The sequence below is a fragment of the Scatophagus argus genome, chromosome 19 (genome assembly GCF_020382885.2).
Source record: "Scatophagus argus isolate fScaArg1 chromosome 19, fScaArg1.pri, whole genome shotgun sequence".
Classification (NCBI taxonomy): Eukaryota; Metazoa; Chordata; class Actinopteri; family Scatophagidae; genus Scatophagus; species Scatophagus argus.
This window is the reverse complement of record NC_058511.1, coordinates 8719425-8736421: the sequence shown is the minus strand read 5'-3', so window position 1 is coordinate 8736421 and position 16997 is coordinate 8719425. Positions and strand designations below refer to the sequence as shown.

Below are 16997 nucleotides of genomic sequence, written 5' to 3'. Positions count from 1 at the left end.
ATCCAACAGGTCTACATGCCAGTAAAAATCAGTGGATTTCATAATCTGGTTTTGCTCACTTGCTTGGGAAAACAAACCGTAAAATCTAAACAGAGAAACAAAATGTATATAAAAGACTTGTGCTTTAAGTATATGGTGCAGTTATGAATGAATTGCAACAGCTAAAGCAACACCAAGATTGCTCCAGTGTTTTGTTTTTGAAGATACACATTTAACCAAGATAAATACATTTGGTCAGTCAGGCTAAGCATTAGTTGACAACACAAATCTGTTAAAATGTTTATTCTATTTTGGTCGAGTAGATTTATAGTATTTTCACATGTAAACTCCACGTTTAAAAAAATCCTTCATATCTCATGGAACACTTTAACATATCCTTATGTACAGGAGAATATAGTCCTCTGTCAGATTGTCACACCGTCACGATTTTAATGAGATCTCACCAGTTATACCAGTATAATGCACAACCCAACACATTATAAAAAACATCCTATAAATCAGATCTATGTTTTCAATCTGGTGGCAATACAATCAAACAAAGATTTCCCAGTGTCCTATATCATACCATTATTTGAGTTTTTCTGGAACACATATTGTCCGTCTGTGTCCTTAAATATTTGAGTGAACAACACAAAGTATTCCCCTCAATTTGACATAACAAGAACTGTGTTATGGCACATTATTGCAGAGAACATATGACATAAAGATGGCAATTCATGGCAGCGACATGAGATACAATAACACTTATACACTGATAGTTGTTGCTTACTTTTTATACTGTAGTCTAAAGAACCGCTGGAAACACAAGCCTGATCATGCTGTAAAAAGTGTTGTTTAAGGGGCATTTTATATGTTAAATGAAGATATATTTCAGAATCACTAAAGAATAAAATGGTCTGTTTCACAGATAAATGCTGAATGACAAGAATACTGTGAAAGAGTGCACCAGGTTGGCATAAATCAAGAGGTTGCATTCTCGTTTGTATTTCTCAGCTTTCTGTTTAGTTTGCACCCCCTTCTATGTTGTGGTTTAGCCCAGGGCTTCAGGTGCTGTTGGGGCACCAGGATTTGGAAGGAGCAGCAGGGTTCAGGTGTGGAGGGCTGACTGGTGTTTCATACACGGTCAGGGAAATATGTGGTGTGACAAACAATAACAAAGATCATATGCTTTAACGGTCAAAGAAGTAAACAGCCTGGCACAGGCAGTGACAACATTTGGGACAACACTGAGATAAAACTGGGCTTCTATTCTGGCCAAGGGACAAGGACAAACTCAGATGCTCAGGCCAAAGGAGCATCAGTACAAGGAGGAGAAAATCCTGGAGCTTTGAAGACCCAAAGAAATTCATATTCCTCTGGGAGGCAGCAGAGCTGCCAGCTGGGTGAAGGGGTTGGACCCTGCCAAGGGGAGGTGGATGGCTAATTTGAATGGACTGAGCGTTAACAGCAGCCCGACTTGCTCTCAGCAGCCACAGTCTCCGGGTCCAGTTTGATCCGGTCTCCATTGCTCTCCTCATAAGGCAGACCTTTATCATTTGCCAAGATGTTCTCCACCAGGAAGCGTGCCGCCTCGTCCACATTGATGTTGTCCTGGAAAAAAGCAAAACAGTATGTCACAATGGCGATGAGACATTTATTTCAAAAAAATTAAAACTGTACATTTACACATCATCATTTACACCTTTAGGTTTCTTTTCAGAATTCAGAAGTCCAAAAAAAAAAAACCCTATTATACGAGTCTTTAAAGCAACAGCTGGTAGATCGAGACGGTTTGCAGAGAGCCAATCGGAGGCCAGCGGAGACAAGGTAAAAACCACCATTTGCTTTTGCCCTTCACACTGTGGCCAAAAGCTGTCATCCCACGGGCTGAAGAGGTAATGAATATTAATAGCCCTTCTCCACGCGCTGCAGTGACAAAGATGTTTACAAAGAGGCCTGGGCATTGAACAGAGGGTAAGTGTATTAGAGATATATTAGAAAAACCAACTGTTTTAAGAAAACTAGGAGGTTAGAAAAGTCAAAATTATATTAGAAATGAAAATTTAATTGCTAATTATTTCAGAAAATAATTACACATCTGAAAAAAGAAAACAATGCAGTATATTACTTATGCAGATTTCCTGTTAAAGTGTTTCTTAAAGTGCATGTTATTACAAGTGCAGTTATGAAAACCGTCTACATTTCCCTTAAACTTTTATGACTTTTCAGTGAATAGATGACATGCACCTGTCAGAACCTTATAATAATTTAGAGGGACCACATCATAGCAAAGGCCAACTGGGACCAAAGAAAACTGACCGGGTGGTCTGCCTCAGCCCCAGATGTCACAAAACTGTGACAGCAACAATGCATATCTCATCATCGTCATTTCTTACTGTCTTGTACTGCATTGTAGGAAGTAGAGAAACACAAACAGAAAGAAAAGTCAGTGACAGAATTCCAGTCACAGATTGTTGTGCCCTGAGTTAAAAGCGTGACAGCCACACAACACAACATCAGGTTATCTCACTCATAGAAGGGATATGACGAGAAAGGATTTCCAGACCTCACACACACACACACACACACCTCACATGACACAGCACCTGACCCAGCTGCACGCCCCAAGGCTTTTTGGAATGAGTTAATGACATTAACTCTGGCTGCCAAAACCTAAAGCATTCCTCAACGTGGAAGCATAGAACGCAGTTCGGGTTTAAAACATTCACAAACATGTTTTGGCTTACTGAGTTTGTTAGTTAGTTTTGTAAGTATGACGCTCATAGGAAAAGACACAAATGTGACTGGAAAGGGAGGCGAGGGAAGCACAGGACACAGCTTTTCCCTGGAGTCTCATAGTTAAACCTGCAGGGCGGGTCTTTTCCCTCCTCCTTTTGGCAGTGAGAGTAATTACACTAACACTGTCAACGCATCTTTATGATTCATGCCTACATGTGAGCTCACGATTATTTTGGCCGACCCCCCAGAAGCGCTCTCTGCAAATCTCCCTCAGAACGCAGAAGATGTTTCTTGGTGGTGATGGGCTTAATCAGCATTGCCTGAACTCCTCTGGTGAAAGCTTGAATGTGATGGATGTCATTTCGATGTAAAAGGCCGGCACTGCAGCAGGTTTAAGAAGATGAACATTTGACTTGCTGTGATTCAAACACTCATCAGACACAAACAGCATCTTTCTCAATGAGCAATTTATCACTGAACATAAGCTGGCACATGCAGACAACCGGCAGCCTTTTGTTTGAGTCACACAACACACTAACAGCTGTGGAAAGCAGGGCAGTAGATTTACTGTACAATTCTGAGGTACTATCACTCCACTACATTTCAGAGGGAACTACTTTTCTACTTAATAAGAAAAACATGATGTATTTTTAGATATAAACTATCCAGCAGTATATAATGCTCTTAAAAATACACCATTGAAGTACTGCTATACTGCATCAACATTCACGATCCAACACTGACCAGCAAGTCAGTATTTTTACTTTTAATACAGTCTTTTCACAGGGTGATACTCCCGCTTTAACTTTTGTAAAAGATCTGAACACTTCCATCATTTATCCCTCAACTGAACCTTTGCTGAAGTGAGACACAGCTCAAGTGATCTCACTTCAGCAAATTCTACTCACATGGACAAAAGTACAAAAAAGCAAAACCAAACCAAAAGCAAAACATACCTCTGACACTGTGAGCAAAAGATGCATAGAAACACTACAGAACATTATCTTTCAGAGCCCTGCCCCTTTAACCCTCACAGCTCTGGGCTGCAACATCAATCACCATCATGTGACACCTTATCACTCCAGCTGTCCAACAAATCTTTTCACTGGTTGGAAAGATAAATGTCTATAGATGCCGTGCAAGCATGGCAAAGACAGCCATGTATAAATCAACAGTTTTTACAGATGTCCTCTGTGTTTCTTTAACAAAAAATCTACTGGGTGCAACTATTTCACAACCGCCTCAGTGTAACCAGTGTCATTTCACCATTCAGAAGGGGCCTGGCTTCCCCACTTCCTGTCATGTCATGAGAAGTGAAGAAGTCATTCAGTAAAATGTCTTCATAATAGAAGTGGCACCTTTTATTGTGACTTGGCTCTGTGGCTCTTACCAGGTCTAATCTCCAACAAACATGAGTCATATGCATGCATATAATAAGATTCGAACCTATCACTAGTCATGTTTGGACCGTGACTCAAGAAGCTTTGAAAAATGTTCCAAATCCCCATGATGCAAAGTATTTCAGCCAGCACTGACTCCTAGTTTTGGTAATGTCATGCTGCTGAACCCTGGTTTAAAGTGTAGCCAGATAAAACAGGAAAGGAGAAACTGGTTGACAGATATGGACAAGAATGTAGTTAAAAGCGCACCTAAGAGCCCCTCTGTCTAATGTATCGATCTCTCACCTTAGCTGAGGTTTCAAACCAGCCAAGGAAGCCAGTCTCTTTGCAGAAATTGTCCATTAGGGTTGTGTTGTTGGAGTTCTCTTTCTTCTGGTCACATTTATTGGCGAGCAGAACTGAGGGGATGGGGTTTCCATTAGCCAGCTTCACCTTGCTGTCCAGGTCATGCTTCCACTTCGATACTGCCTCGAATGTGGAGCCCCTCGTCACATCGAACACCACGAATGCCCCAACGGCCTCTTTGTAGTACACTCGCGTCATGTTCCCAAACCGTTCCTGACCTGGTGGACAGGAAGAGAATTTAGTGCATTATTAACATTATTAACACACACAAAGCAGCTAATAGCTATGTGGAAGAGTAATGAGGTTCAGAGTTTGGGGTAGATTTAAATATATGAATTTTATTTATCCCTAAAAAGCAGATGAACTGTATCCTGAGGATGAAACTGAATGTCTAATGTGCTTTATCTCAGTTCTTTCTCCATTTTGTCACAACTGAGTGAGATCTCAACAATTCTCTTCCTCTAAATGCGGCCGAAAAATGTCCATTCTCTGTAGTCGTTCTCTGAGAAAATCTGGGGTGATATTTCACAAAAGCAACACAAGGGGAATTACCAGCAGGATATGGGGTGTCACTATCAACCTCAAAATGCCTCTTCATAGGCACAAATGGACCATTTTTAGGGTTGTTATACCGTTTTTAAATCTACTGATTGTGTTCACATCTCAACAACTACTTTAAAATAATCAGCCTGTGAAGAAATTATTGTGTCGATTATTTTTAGATCATGCAAACGACTACAGGTTGACCTCGGATTCAATCATATACCATATTTCACTTTGCACATTTAAAATGAAACCTTAAAGAGGAAACAGACTCTTGAGTCGAGAAATAATTCCAGGAACAGCCTCTGTGACATACCTTCAAGTCTGCCCACATCACTTCACCTTAGCATCAGCGTGCACCGACGCACACTGCAGCCGCACCTCAGTGGGGGAAGTGAATCTTTGACCAGCGGTTCACCTGGTGAAAGGCTCCACTGGTAACACTTGGCTGACTTTCAGCGATACACATCTGATCGAAAGATCCCTCAATTTCCACGTCAGATCTCTCAATTTACGTTTGCCTGGCCCTTCTCCATTTCATCTTCTCATGACTTAACCTCCTTTTGTGCGTGTGCAGCACTTACTGGCGGATTTGCTGATCACAGATTTGCTTTCAAAGAATAATTTGCTTATAGGATTGACTGGAAATAAACATACAATGACTGTGTTCACTGTAATCACGATAAATGTCACAATTATGCATTTTTAATAGTTTTTGAACAACAATATGTGGTCATGGAGGAATAAGCTATTTCAAGCTTTGTCTGCCTGGAAAATACTTGTTAGTGGGATCTTGTTGGTTTTGGAATTTGTTGATAGTAAGAAAAAACATATCAACAGATCCTGTAATAACCACTGTGGAACGCATTGCTAATTGTTTAGCTCAAAATGCAACCATAACAGGTTAGTTAAGGGGAAAAAAATCGGCCCTGTGACGGAGCAGATGCCTCGACAGTTAGGCGTGTCGATGTAGAGTACAGAGTACAAGCATGAACAGGCTACAGCTGTGATCACAATCTCTGTGACGTACGCAGTCTGGGTTGCAAACGCACGATGAAAATCAAAACGTTTAATCATCTCCGTGCCAAGAGCCTGCGATTTACATAACATCTACCGCAGACAAATCTGTTTGTCCAGATCGAAAGACGTTTTACATTAAATGACAGAGGGAACATTATGGTTGGTTTGACTGTTTTAGATAAAAGCAGTGTATTGTTTCTACATACAGAGAAAAGTTACACTCTCTATATCTCTCTCTTACACAGATTTCCACATAGGGTTTGTGTTTTTGCCTACATCGGTTACCTGAACATGAGATTTACACGGTTAAATTATTAACACTATTACACTAACACTACACTTAACCCCATTAAGGTATGCACTGTATATTCATGTGCACATTTAATTTTTGTTTTCTTACATAAACCTACTTATAACAGCATCCGAGAATATTTAGAACTTAGATTTAGTTGTTGTCCAAATATCACATTACATAAAAGCAGTTACAAAACAGAAAATGAACCAAGAAAAAGATTGAGGAACTGTGAGCACAGCTTCTCCCAGCATACTTTCACTTTACTGTAGGTACTTACCCAACCACGCAAGGAACTGGAGTGGCACAGTGCAGTGTGCGAGTGTGAGCGAGAGAGTGAATACACTGTGGGGCCCACAGGCCTGACGGTAATTGCTCATAATTGAGAGTCTAATTTTAGCTGATATAACCCCAGGTGAATTCACCAGAGACACGACACAGTGGGATAAAGAGCCGCTAGAAACAAGGCTTTCATTTCCAGTCCTTTTGGAGCTCGTATCCACCAGACTAGAGGTGAAGACAGAATATATAAAGAAATCACACTCGTCTCCTTTTTAGTTTATTGTGAGGTCTGACTGGGCCCAGTGTGACGTTAAGCCAGAATAGAGAGACTGAACAGTATTGACCACAGACAAACTCGAATATTTTCAGCTGCGCAACAGAGGCAGAAATTATTCAGTGAAATGAAAAACTCACCAGTGAAGAGCGACAAGGACAAGCGACCGTATAATGACTGAAAATTTCATTTTTGCCTGCTCACATCTGACTAGGAACTGGTTTACATGAAGAGTGGAATTGCAAAGTTGCACAGCAAACATCGATTTGCCCACAAAAAGACACGTTTATAGAACCGGTACAATTTATTAACTCGTGTCTTCCGACTCTCGTTTAGAATCTACAAAGAAGGTAATTAATGCTGAGAATTAGGATGATCCTTCATTCATTCTCGGGACTGAGGACATACTGTTCCATAAACACTGGCGAGGCCATTACAGCAGGTCATTGTGTTCACACTTCACTTGATTTTCTGACACGCCGAGTCCTGCCGGGTCGATGTATACGAGCAGCCAGTCTCAGATGTTACCCTCCCTTCTCCCGGGGGAGAGCGATGGCTGGATGGGAAAGACGGGGGGTGAAATGGGAGGGGTGGTTATATTAATCAATACTAGCGATTGCCGTTAGACACACACTTCTGACTGTTTTTGGGCTGTAATGACTTATTCGGGGTATTGAAAAGATGCTGTGGTTCCGTGCAGAAGTCACTAACATTTAATGACAGCAAATCCCACGGTGCCTGACCTTTCAAGTGACATAAGCAAGAACTGATAATCATTCTACTGCATTTACTAAAGCCAGTCCTGTTGCTGGGAGAACCAACACATTCAGCACGACTACTGTTTGCTTTATTGAATAAAAGCTACTTCCCCCTACACTGAATGCGCATCATGCTTATCGTTTGCAGGGTTTACTATCCCGGCTGATGCTGGGGGAAACACTGGAGAGGCTGCTAGTTCCTCACACGGCTGACATGTAGAGACAATCATTCACGCTCACATTCTCACCCTTGCAAGATCTACACACGAAAGACCCCAGCCGGGTTCGAACCCTGAACCTTCACAACGCTAACCCAAGATTAAACACTCTTTGATAACAGGTTGCCAATATACGCTTCCATTTTTTTTAAAAGGTAAATCATTTCCCAAAACAGGTGGGTACTGCGGTTTCCAACAACTGTTACTCAGACAGCGTTGGGAGTGTTATTTCAAGCCGTGGATTTGGAACAGTGCAGTATATATGGAACTGCAGTGGACTGAAATCTAATGAACAGTGTTGCAGTTATTTTTTTGGTCCACATTAGAAGTCTACGGCATGGAGGACTAACCTTCATCAATCCTTTCATACACAGGCAATGTTAGCAGGACCAGCTCCTTGTCATGGGACTTGTTGACAATAAGAAAAGCACAGAATTAGGACTGCTACTAATGATGACTTTCGTTATCAATTAATCTGTCAATTATTTTCTCCCTCTGGTCTACATTAAAATCTGAAGATAGCAAAAAATGCCATATAATTTGCAGACACCATAAACAATAAGCATATGACACAGTAACGGTACGAGGTGTATGAACAATGGAGTATTTACACACTGAATACCACAGGCGAGCACGAGTCTGCGGGAGAGGACAAAAGACGTAAGCTGCCGCCACGAACACTTAACGTGCCTACAAACTAAAGAGCAGCGCGTCTCAATCCGTCTGTAAAGAGACACAGCAAACTACTGCGGAATTCCAAAGGCTTTAAACAAGGACATTTCAGTTCAGTCTACCACACACTGACTACACTGAGTACTGGTGCGTGACCTCAAGTTCTGGGTATGAACACGTGAAACCTTCAGCAAACTGCAGTCACAGAGCTGGTCCATGAAAAGAAACGGTTACAGCCACTGTATCATCTCTGTTTGTTGTGTGGGAGAAGCAGAAAGAAAGAAAGAAAGAAAGAAAAAAAGTCTCATCATTATCCATAGCCCTGGCAACCCCGGTTTCCTCTACGGTCGTACATTTTGCTATCCTGTGGGTGGGTTACCATAGGAACTGTCCAAGCCAGACACGGCAGTAGCAACAGCAGCAGTCTCCGTCTGTTGTCAGGAGGCAACTGGCTGTGAAACTTCCCCATTCCTCACACGCCCTCCCGACAACGAAAATAACAAAGACAACACAGGGTCCAGTCATTAAGGTCGTTTTTAGCACGAGTTCTAAACGAATCTGTGAGCAACACATGACTGGCACATTCAAATTCCACCGAGCGGCATGTGAGAGGTGACTTACTACAGCTTACTACGGCCTTTAGCGCTAAATCTGAACTGACAGAAAATCCCCGACCTCTGAGTGTTGCTTCCTCTCACTCTCAAGTGAAAGGGGTGTGAGAGCAGATCAACATAAAGCTCTGGCACAAGCTTGTAGGAATTTAGCTCAAAATGATGACATTTGTTGTTGAACTGTAAGTAGGATTTTAACTCATGAACTATTTAAACTATTCTTTGAATGACATAGTTTATATGGGAAAATACAGTAGACTAATGGTGGCAAGAGTGTCGGAGTAAAAGAGAGCGAGGGACAAAGACACTAATGCAGTTACTAGAAAAGTAAAGTGAACGGTCAATTTTAAGGGGAAACCTCAATAAACTACGATTTTAACATTACTAATCCAGTATGAGAATTAATTATATGCTTTAGCCTCTGCAGCCACCTGATCTCAAATCAGTTTAACACCTATGGGAGACTCACTTTATGTGAGAACATAAAGTGTGCTTTACTTCATCATCTACCTGTATACTGTGTTTCTTGCTGTTTGCACTAGGCATTAACCTTTGGCGGTGCCACATTGTTCGTCACATTGTGTGCTTAAAGAAAAAAAAAAGTCCTCGTGTCACCTTTAGTGTCACAGTTCTAATGGTCAAATGGACCAATTGGCAGTTCAATGTTCTGCTCAGCATTAGAGCCTGAAATAATTAATCTATTGGATGTTTGAAGGGAAATGAATGAGCAACTGCTTTGATCAATCAGCAATCCTAATCTCGTTTCACTTTCGCATTTTGTGAGGACATGCTGTTTTCTTCGTCTAATGCGACAGAAAATTGAATATCATCGGGTTTTCTAGTGTTCGGTTAATACGGATACATTTGTTACTTTGATTATCCCGTCAATAATCGTACAATCTCCTCGGATTTCTCTCTGGTGTGGCTCTTTTCAGTTTAGCCACATCATATGGCACAGCCCAGAGATAAGAGTCATCTCTTTCAGCTGCCAAACATTTCTTCATTTAGTACCACTGCTGACTGTTATAATTCAGCTAAATTTAGCAACTTCTTGACGGATGAAAGGCAATTACTCTGCTTTATGTTTATAATTGTGGGCGAAGTCGCACATAAGGGAGTTATATTTAAAAAGATGTTTCTCATGTTTTGCCCCTCTCATGTATGGAAATGGGGTGGACAAAATATGTTATATTCTGTTCAACACCACTGCAAAATCACACCTCAACACAAACATGGAGTTATATTTATCACTGCGACAGTGTCAATCGCTGCTTAACATTGTTAGCGCTGTAAAGGCAGACTTTATGGCAGAGCTCGCATTAGACTGTACAGGTGTACACAATGAAGTACACGTGTGAGTATATGTTTTATAAGCTGGTGACCAGTGCAACATCCAGAAGTCTCACCATGCTTGGGTCTTAATCACAGAAGTAGACATTTCTGGATTGTATCTAACTAATACATTTTAGGGTCATTCTATCCTTCTGTGTTGTATTAACTAAAAATGTAAAAGAAAGGCAGGTTCCCATTGTTGTAGCGGAGACGTCTTGGGGGAAAGTGCAGGAAATAGAGAAGTTTAACAAGAGTCAGAGGGTCAGTGTAAAACGGGGTTTTTCTGACAGGACTGTGGGTTATCTCTGTGACAGAAACCACTTAATGTGCGACCTCTTGCTCCTACAAGGTTTGGTCCTACAAGGTGCAGGCTTTTCTATACTACATGTCATGGCGGTAATCATCCTGTCCACTAGCTTAGACAGATCCAGGAGAGAGTAGCAATTGTGGGTGAAAAGGGGGTGGGAAAGCCAGCCGTGAGCTTCACACTGACTTCCATGGTGCCCCCATCTTGTACAAGGCTCTGATTACTATCATTCCTCCCAGACTGTAATTATTATTAAGGTTGAAAAAAGACAACGCAACTCTGAAGTTACTCTCAGTGTGGCCGAGAAGATAATTCCTCCTCCTTTTCTGCACGATTAAATGGCTTAATGGCTTGTCTTAATGACTTGGCAAATATACCTCCAGCTTTCACTCTTTCTCACCCACGTATCATTACTTGTTTTGTCCTCAGAGTGTCCTCAGGCCAGGCCTTGTTGTAGGTGTGAATTATGAGGTTTAGTATCGGTCATCTAACCTCAAACTTTTTTTCTGGTCAGAGTGTGTGTGCATAAAAAAATGGTTTAGTTTCACCCAATATGTGCAAGCTTGTGCACTTGTCTCTCTGAATGATATCAATCTAAGCGCATGTGTGTGTCAGTGTTTTATTTACCCTCGCAGATCCTTTGATCGAGTGCTGTCTGGCTGTGACAGGCAGACGGCCTTCCCTGGCACTCAGTCACAGATGCCCCTATACACTGAGCTTGTGCTGCCAGGGCCCAAGTGACAGCGGGGAACGTGTACCACACTGCCAATCAGTCTGAGACAGGAGACAGACCCCCCCAACACACACACACACACATAATTGTTCGCTCCCTTTCTGTCACCGCTGTAAGCGATGGAAAAATATAAAAACAGCAGTCTTCCAACCATCTGTCCTGATCTGTCTCAACATATGAGGTTTGTTTGATTGAGGGAGAGGATGGACCTGCACAACCACGGCGGCGTTGTTCAAACGTATGAATAGATCATGTCCAGAGGCACGCCACTGCGGGGATACGAGCTCCACTTTAAGATAGACAAAGAAAAAAAAAAAAATATGGACACGTTTTAATCCGAGCTTGCATGCTGTATACACACAACTGACTTTCACGTTAGAATCAAAATCTCACTGACCACGCAGCCAATAATTGTACCACGAGGCCGTCTCTGTCTGAACAGCATGTACTAGAACAGCCCCTGTTCTCTGTGGAGCAGTGCTAAATCACTTGCACATGGCCATTTTCAACCATCGTGAATAGTTTGGAAAAACACCGGAAAAAAAACACTCTTTACCCATCTCCATGATAATTAGTCGCAGCCCTATATTCTTTTATCTCCTTGACCACTGTAAACACATTATTTACACAGAGAAAAAAAAAACATTTAGCCACACTCCTTTCTTCAAATGCCAACTTCTCCCAGGATGATTAACTCCTCCTGCCGTGCCTCTGCACACATGCGGGATCATGGATGTTGTAGTTTACTGGATAGACAATAGAGTCCGCATTTGTAAACTGTCACAACATCGTGTTAGAAAAAAACATACACACAAACACATACACACAAACTGGGGCCCTGAAGCCATGTGATCTCATTACACCTCACACGAAGTAGCCTGTCCCCCGCTGGCCCGATCAGCTATTACACAAGCCCTAATGTCAGATGACTTTTTTATTTTAGCTCTGAATACACTCCAGATTTCCAACATGAAAAGATGGAGGCTAATGGGACACCACTGACACCGATCATCCACCCAGCGCCCTACATGACACCCTCATTCCTGCCGATTCAACTGTAGCTGGAGCCTCAGCTTGGTCGACACTTAGGCTGTGTGTGATTTAAAAGTCAGGCACGCTGTTTGCCTTTGTTTGCTCACTTCCTCTGTCTCTGTCTCACCTGTCCTTTCAAGCGTGTCATTGTCAGACCCATCTGTTTTACAGTTTCTCTGCTCAGACATGACAAACAGTGTGACCTGTGGAGCAGGGCTGCTTTTGCATGGGAGAAACTTTTTCTCTTTATTTTATTTACACAGCACTGATTTCCGTAGGCTTTCCTTACACAAGCTGCAGGAATGCACAGGCTGAGGGGTGTATGCGTGTGTGTGTGTGTGTGTGTAGCAAACAACACAGTGCTGGTGAGTTTGGCTGAGCTGGGGGGGGGGGGGGGCGGCGCTCAGTCGGTAGGCAAATAACAACGTGACCTACATTCCTCTGACAATTATGTGATCATAAAGTAGAAAGTACGAGCTGACATGATGGGTCGGTCTGTTAGGCTGGAAATACCCCTCATGTTTCTTTGCGTTTGTGGGAATTTTTACATATCAAATCAAATTCCCGAAGCAAGCTACCAAAAGTGAAACTTCCCAAGTCACACGGCCCCACACCCGATCTGACCCACGATGAAAATGTCGCGCCGTTAAAGAGCGAACGAGCGTTTTCCTTACCTGCGATATCCCACAGCTGTAACCTGACCAGCGTCTTGCTGTCCCAGTTGATAACTTTGAGCGCAAAGTCGACCCCGATCGTCGCCCTGTAGTGCTGCGAGAAAAGCTGGTGCACGTAGCGTTTGATGATACTGGTTTTCCCGACGCCCAGTTCCCCGATGACCAGCACTTTGAACAAGTACTCCTTACACTCGGACACCGAGCCCCCGGCCATGCTGAGACTGACACTGACGACTTTTCTCTAAACTCTGACAGCTTCTGCTTTCTCGCTCATGTAGGCTTCCTGTGAGGAGCTGCTGTGAACTGGGCTGGTCAGACGGCTGAGGGCCAGATGCAACAGAAAGTACATTTGTCTCCCCCCTTTTTCTAATTCTCCTTGTTCTCCTCCTCCTCCTCCTCCCTCGCCTCCTGATGCCGCTTAACAGCCACCTGATAAGTCACAGGACCCGGAAATGTCAGAGAAACTACAGTATGTTCAGAGTTCCTCGTGCTGCTGCGCGTACAGAGCCTGTCATGTTTACAAAGCCGGCTGTTGTTCGCCATTCAAACTCCTGAGTGTTTTCATGTGAGGTGTCACTGTACCATCAAATAACCATCAACCACAGACACTTTGGGGTTTGTTTTTTTTTCCCCCAGATAGGAGATCCCCTACAGAGATGTTTAAGACACATAACAGTAATGATTTCTGTCTTTTTTTCCCCTCTGAAAAAAGTCAAATTACAAAGAAAAAGAAAAAAAAAACACACACACAAATTCATTCCAAGAGATCAACAAAATGTCTCCTACTTCATGCAGTGAAGGTTTGCAGTTTCCACATCAGACATGTTTAAGTTGAACACTGTGCCCCCCCTTTTTCATCTGATGAATGTGAGAACAACTTTCTGATGTCAAACCCCACACATACATCATTCTCCTTAACAAATACGCTGGGCAGGAGAGGGGGGGACAATCATTTTACTTGTCATGAAACCTCTTAAGGATCCCCAAACTCTATTTTGGTGAGTGTTTTTTGTTTTTTTCAGGCAAACCTTATGACGACCCAGTTTTTCAGGTTACTGCAGGCAGTAATCAGTCTTCTTAATATAAATAGTTTTTATTTTACAGCATTGTTCAGCTCGCCCAAAACATAAAGGCCTAATTCATTCTAGATGTGACAGTGTCAAACAGGTGGCACCCTCGCATATTTTACACTGGTTAAAATCATCTAACAACTTACACTATAAGAGACTAAAAACATTTGGAAATACAATACAGTTGCACTATGTACTGTATAGGCTTGTACTCTGAAATAATTCGCATTCTTATTGATAAAGAACTAAGAAACTTAATCTCAAGTAAACTACTTAAAATTTATAATGCAAGATTTAAGCAAAAAGTGAAACATGTATCATCTCATTACAAGAAGCAACTAATCATTGGTTACTTTTACAACTTAATACTTTCAAGAGGATACAGTCGACTCAAGTTAGCTTAAAATTTACCCAAAAACCAAACACACTGCTCCTGGACAAATAGGCTATCTGGAGGACAGCTTCAAAATGTATAAACTCTTTTTTTTTTTTTTTTTTTTTTTTTTAATCTGTTGACATTCTAAATATAGAAACATTTATCAGTATTACAAACATACCACCTGTGTGAAAAACAAGAGATGGTTTAACAGTATTACAAACTTTGAGAACTTGTACAAGTACTGTGTTTTTCCATTACAATGACACAGCAAACTCATGAGAAATATCAACACGGCATGGAAAGCAAACGTATCACATCCCATGCTCGTAAAACTCGCCGTCAGGTGTGTAAACTGAATACACAACATTGCCATCATCTACAATCACGCTAACCTGCATCAGCTACATCGTAAAAATTCAAAGCAGGGATGTAGTTTGATAACAACTTTGATTGGCACGTTATTTCCATAATCACACAGCACACAGCACAAGTCTTCGGCAGAATCTCAGTTTAGTGATAATAATCTCTGTGATTTTGAGCTCACCTCGCAACACATAAAAGTAATATTCAACCAACTTACTGCACTTTTCTTAAGTTATCTCTTTGCGACTGCAGCGAATTCAGAGGAAGGGAAACTGAATCAATCAATGGAAAAAAAAAAAAGGCAAAGAAGCAAATAGTTTTCCTATGCAGCTGCTACCACAGCACACATGCTCAGATCTGTGTGTGTGCGGCGGCGAGGAGCAGAGCTAATCAAAACTGGCGTGAAATGCACTTGAGCTATCGCAGTCCTCAAAGCCTCAAGTTTGGCCTCTGTTTGGATTTTACACTCTGCACATGTGTACACATAGAATTGTGCTTCTCTTTCCATTTGTTTCTCGCAGGCCGTTTAATTGTACTGCCGCTGTGATAACCGCAGCTACATCTTTTCTTATGATTCTCTGTGTTTCTTATCACATCAGAATTTGGCACGAGAGCCGGCTAGTTTTGGCACTGTTCCCAGTTGTACATTTTGCAGAAAGGCTTTGTGCAATGACAGCCCTTCAGAAAGGTAAGCACTCATGGATGATTCCTGCTGTTTTTCTGCTCATAGTTTTGATTAACCCCTTACTGATAAAAGCAGTAGTAAAGAGCAATAAATACAAGCAAGCAAATGAAAGCGCAAAACAATAAATGTTAAAAATAATAAAATAACAGTGTGTATCTGTGTGTGTGTGTGTGGTTGCGTATGTGTGTGTGTGTGTGTGTGAACTTGTGTGTAGAAATGCATGTCTGCGTGATGCACAAGTGTGCTGACAGCGACTGTGTCAGCCCCTGTGTTTTGCTCTCACAGTGTTGAGGAGCTGTGTGCGAAGTCTCCGAGGATGTTTGAGGTGTAGACTGAGCTCGGAGGGCTACCAAGCATCAACTCCATGACGGGGGAGCCGCTGACAGACTCCCCTGAACACACAGAGTCTCTGAAAGGAGAGGGAGGTGACAGAACTAGGGAATCCTCCAGTGTTGGCTTGTTCTGAGTTAAATCTTCGCCTTCCCCATCCTCTCCCTCCCCCTCCTCCTTGGCATCATAAATGTAGCTGTGTAAGAGGTCCAGTTCCTCATCCTCTGACCCCTCTTCTTCTTCTTCAAATGCCCCCGTTCGTGGGGCCAAAGGAAGCTGAGAGGGTGTCAAACTCAAAGGCTCTTTGGCAGGGATTACCTCCCTGGCAGTGTGGTCATTCAGTGCAGGGACATGGGAGCTGTGTGTGTCCACCACAGCCCCCTGCAAGTGCTCTGTGGTGCAGCCCTTCAAATGAGAGGGCAAATGAGAAGCCGGCTTATCTAAATCAGACTCCAGCCTTTGCATCTGTCCGGTGCAAGGTGGAGTCCAGAGGGGGCGCTGCGAATCGCCCTCGTCGTCCTCCTCCGCCAGGTTGTATAGAGGCTTAGCGCCACGCGGTTCTTGTGGGAGATGGGGGTCTGTGCCAAGGTCGCAGGTGGAGGGCTCACAGCTGTGGGGGTCGGGGGTGTTAGTTAGGGGCCTGATGACCGCCGTCTGATTCAAGCCGGCTTCCTGTTTCCTCACATGCACAGACAGTCTGTGCCACACATTCCCCCCCCTCGGAGGGTGTCTTGCACCTGATTCAGACCATGACACAGACTTGCCATTAGAACTATGAATGAGATAAAGACCCAAGTTACTATCACAGGAAACCGGCAGGTGGTCGCAGAAAAACAACATCAACACAGCAGCAACATAACACAACAGAGCAGCAGCATTTCAACATTTCTGATGCATGTTAAAATACTTTTTAACCGCATAACTTGACATTAACAGCTTTGCTGAGGGGTTCACTCATG

General features: G+C 42.6%; 2 protein-coding genes across 3 annotated transcripts in view; both read right to left on the bottom strand.

Moving 5' to 3' along the window:
- Window positions 1-267: 267 nt before the first annotated feature.
- Window positions 268-13700, bottom strand: rab32a (RAB32a, member RAS oncogene family). Its single transcript, XM_046372413.1, has 3 exons — window positions 13212-13700; window positions 4404-4681; window positions 268-1590 (listed from the first exon to the last, which is right to left on the bottom strand). Exons 1-3 carry the CDS (start codon window positions 13423-13425, stop codon window positions 1441-1443), a joined length of 642 nt encoding a protein of 213 aa, XP_046228369.1. The 5' UTR covers window positions 13426-13700; the 3' UTR covers window positions 268-1440.
- A 592-nt stretch (window positions 13701-14292) lies between these two features.
- grm1a (glutamate receptor, metabotropic 1a) overlaps window positions 14293-16997 on the bottom strand; it is a 31228-nt gene continuing 28523 nt past the window's right edge. Inside the window, exon 9 of one of the 2 annotated variants that reach the window (XM_046373903.1) lies at window positions 14293-16810. In XM_046373903.1, coding sequence (XP_046229859.1) covers window positions 15988-16810 — 823 coding nt within the window. In that variant the 3' untranslated portion in view covers window positions 14293-15987. The remainder of the gene's footprint in view (window positions 16811-16997) is intronic. The other variant, XM_046373904.1, reaches the window with a different exon arrangement.

Bases quoted from the DNA above. Each gene is read 5' to 3' on its own strand.
- rab32a (XM_046372413.1), bottom strand. From the start codon at position 13,425: ATGGCCGGGGGCTCGGTGTCCGAGTGTAAGGAGTACTTGTTCAAAGTG. The intron at 4,682-13,211 runs GTAAGGAAAACG...CCTGTCCACCAG, and splicing joins ACAGCTGTGGGATATCGCAG to GTCAGGAACGGTTTGGGAAC. The intron at 1,591-4,403 runs GTGAGAGATCGA...GCTTTTTTCCAG, and splicing joins GGTTTGAAACCTCAGCTAAG to GACAACATCAATGTGGACGA.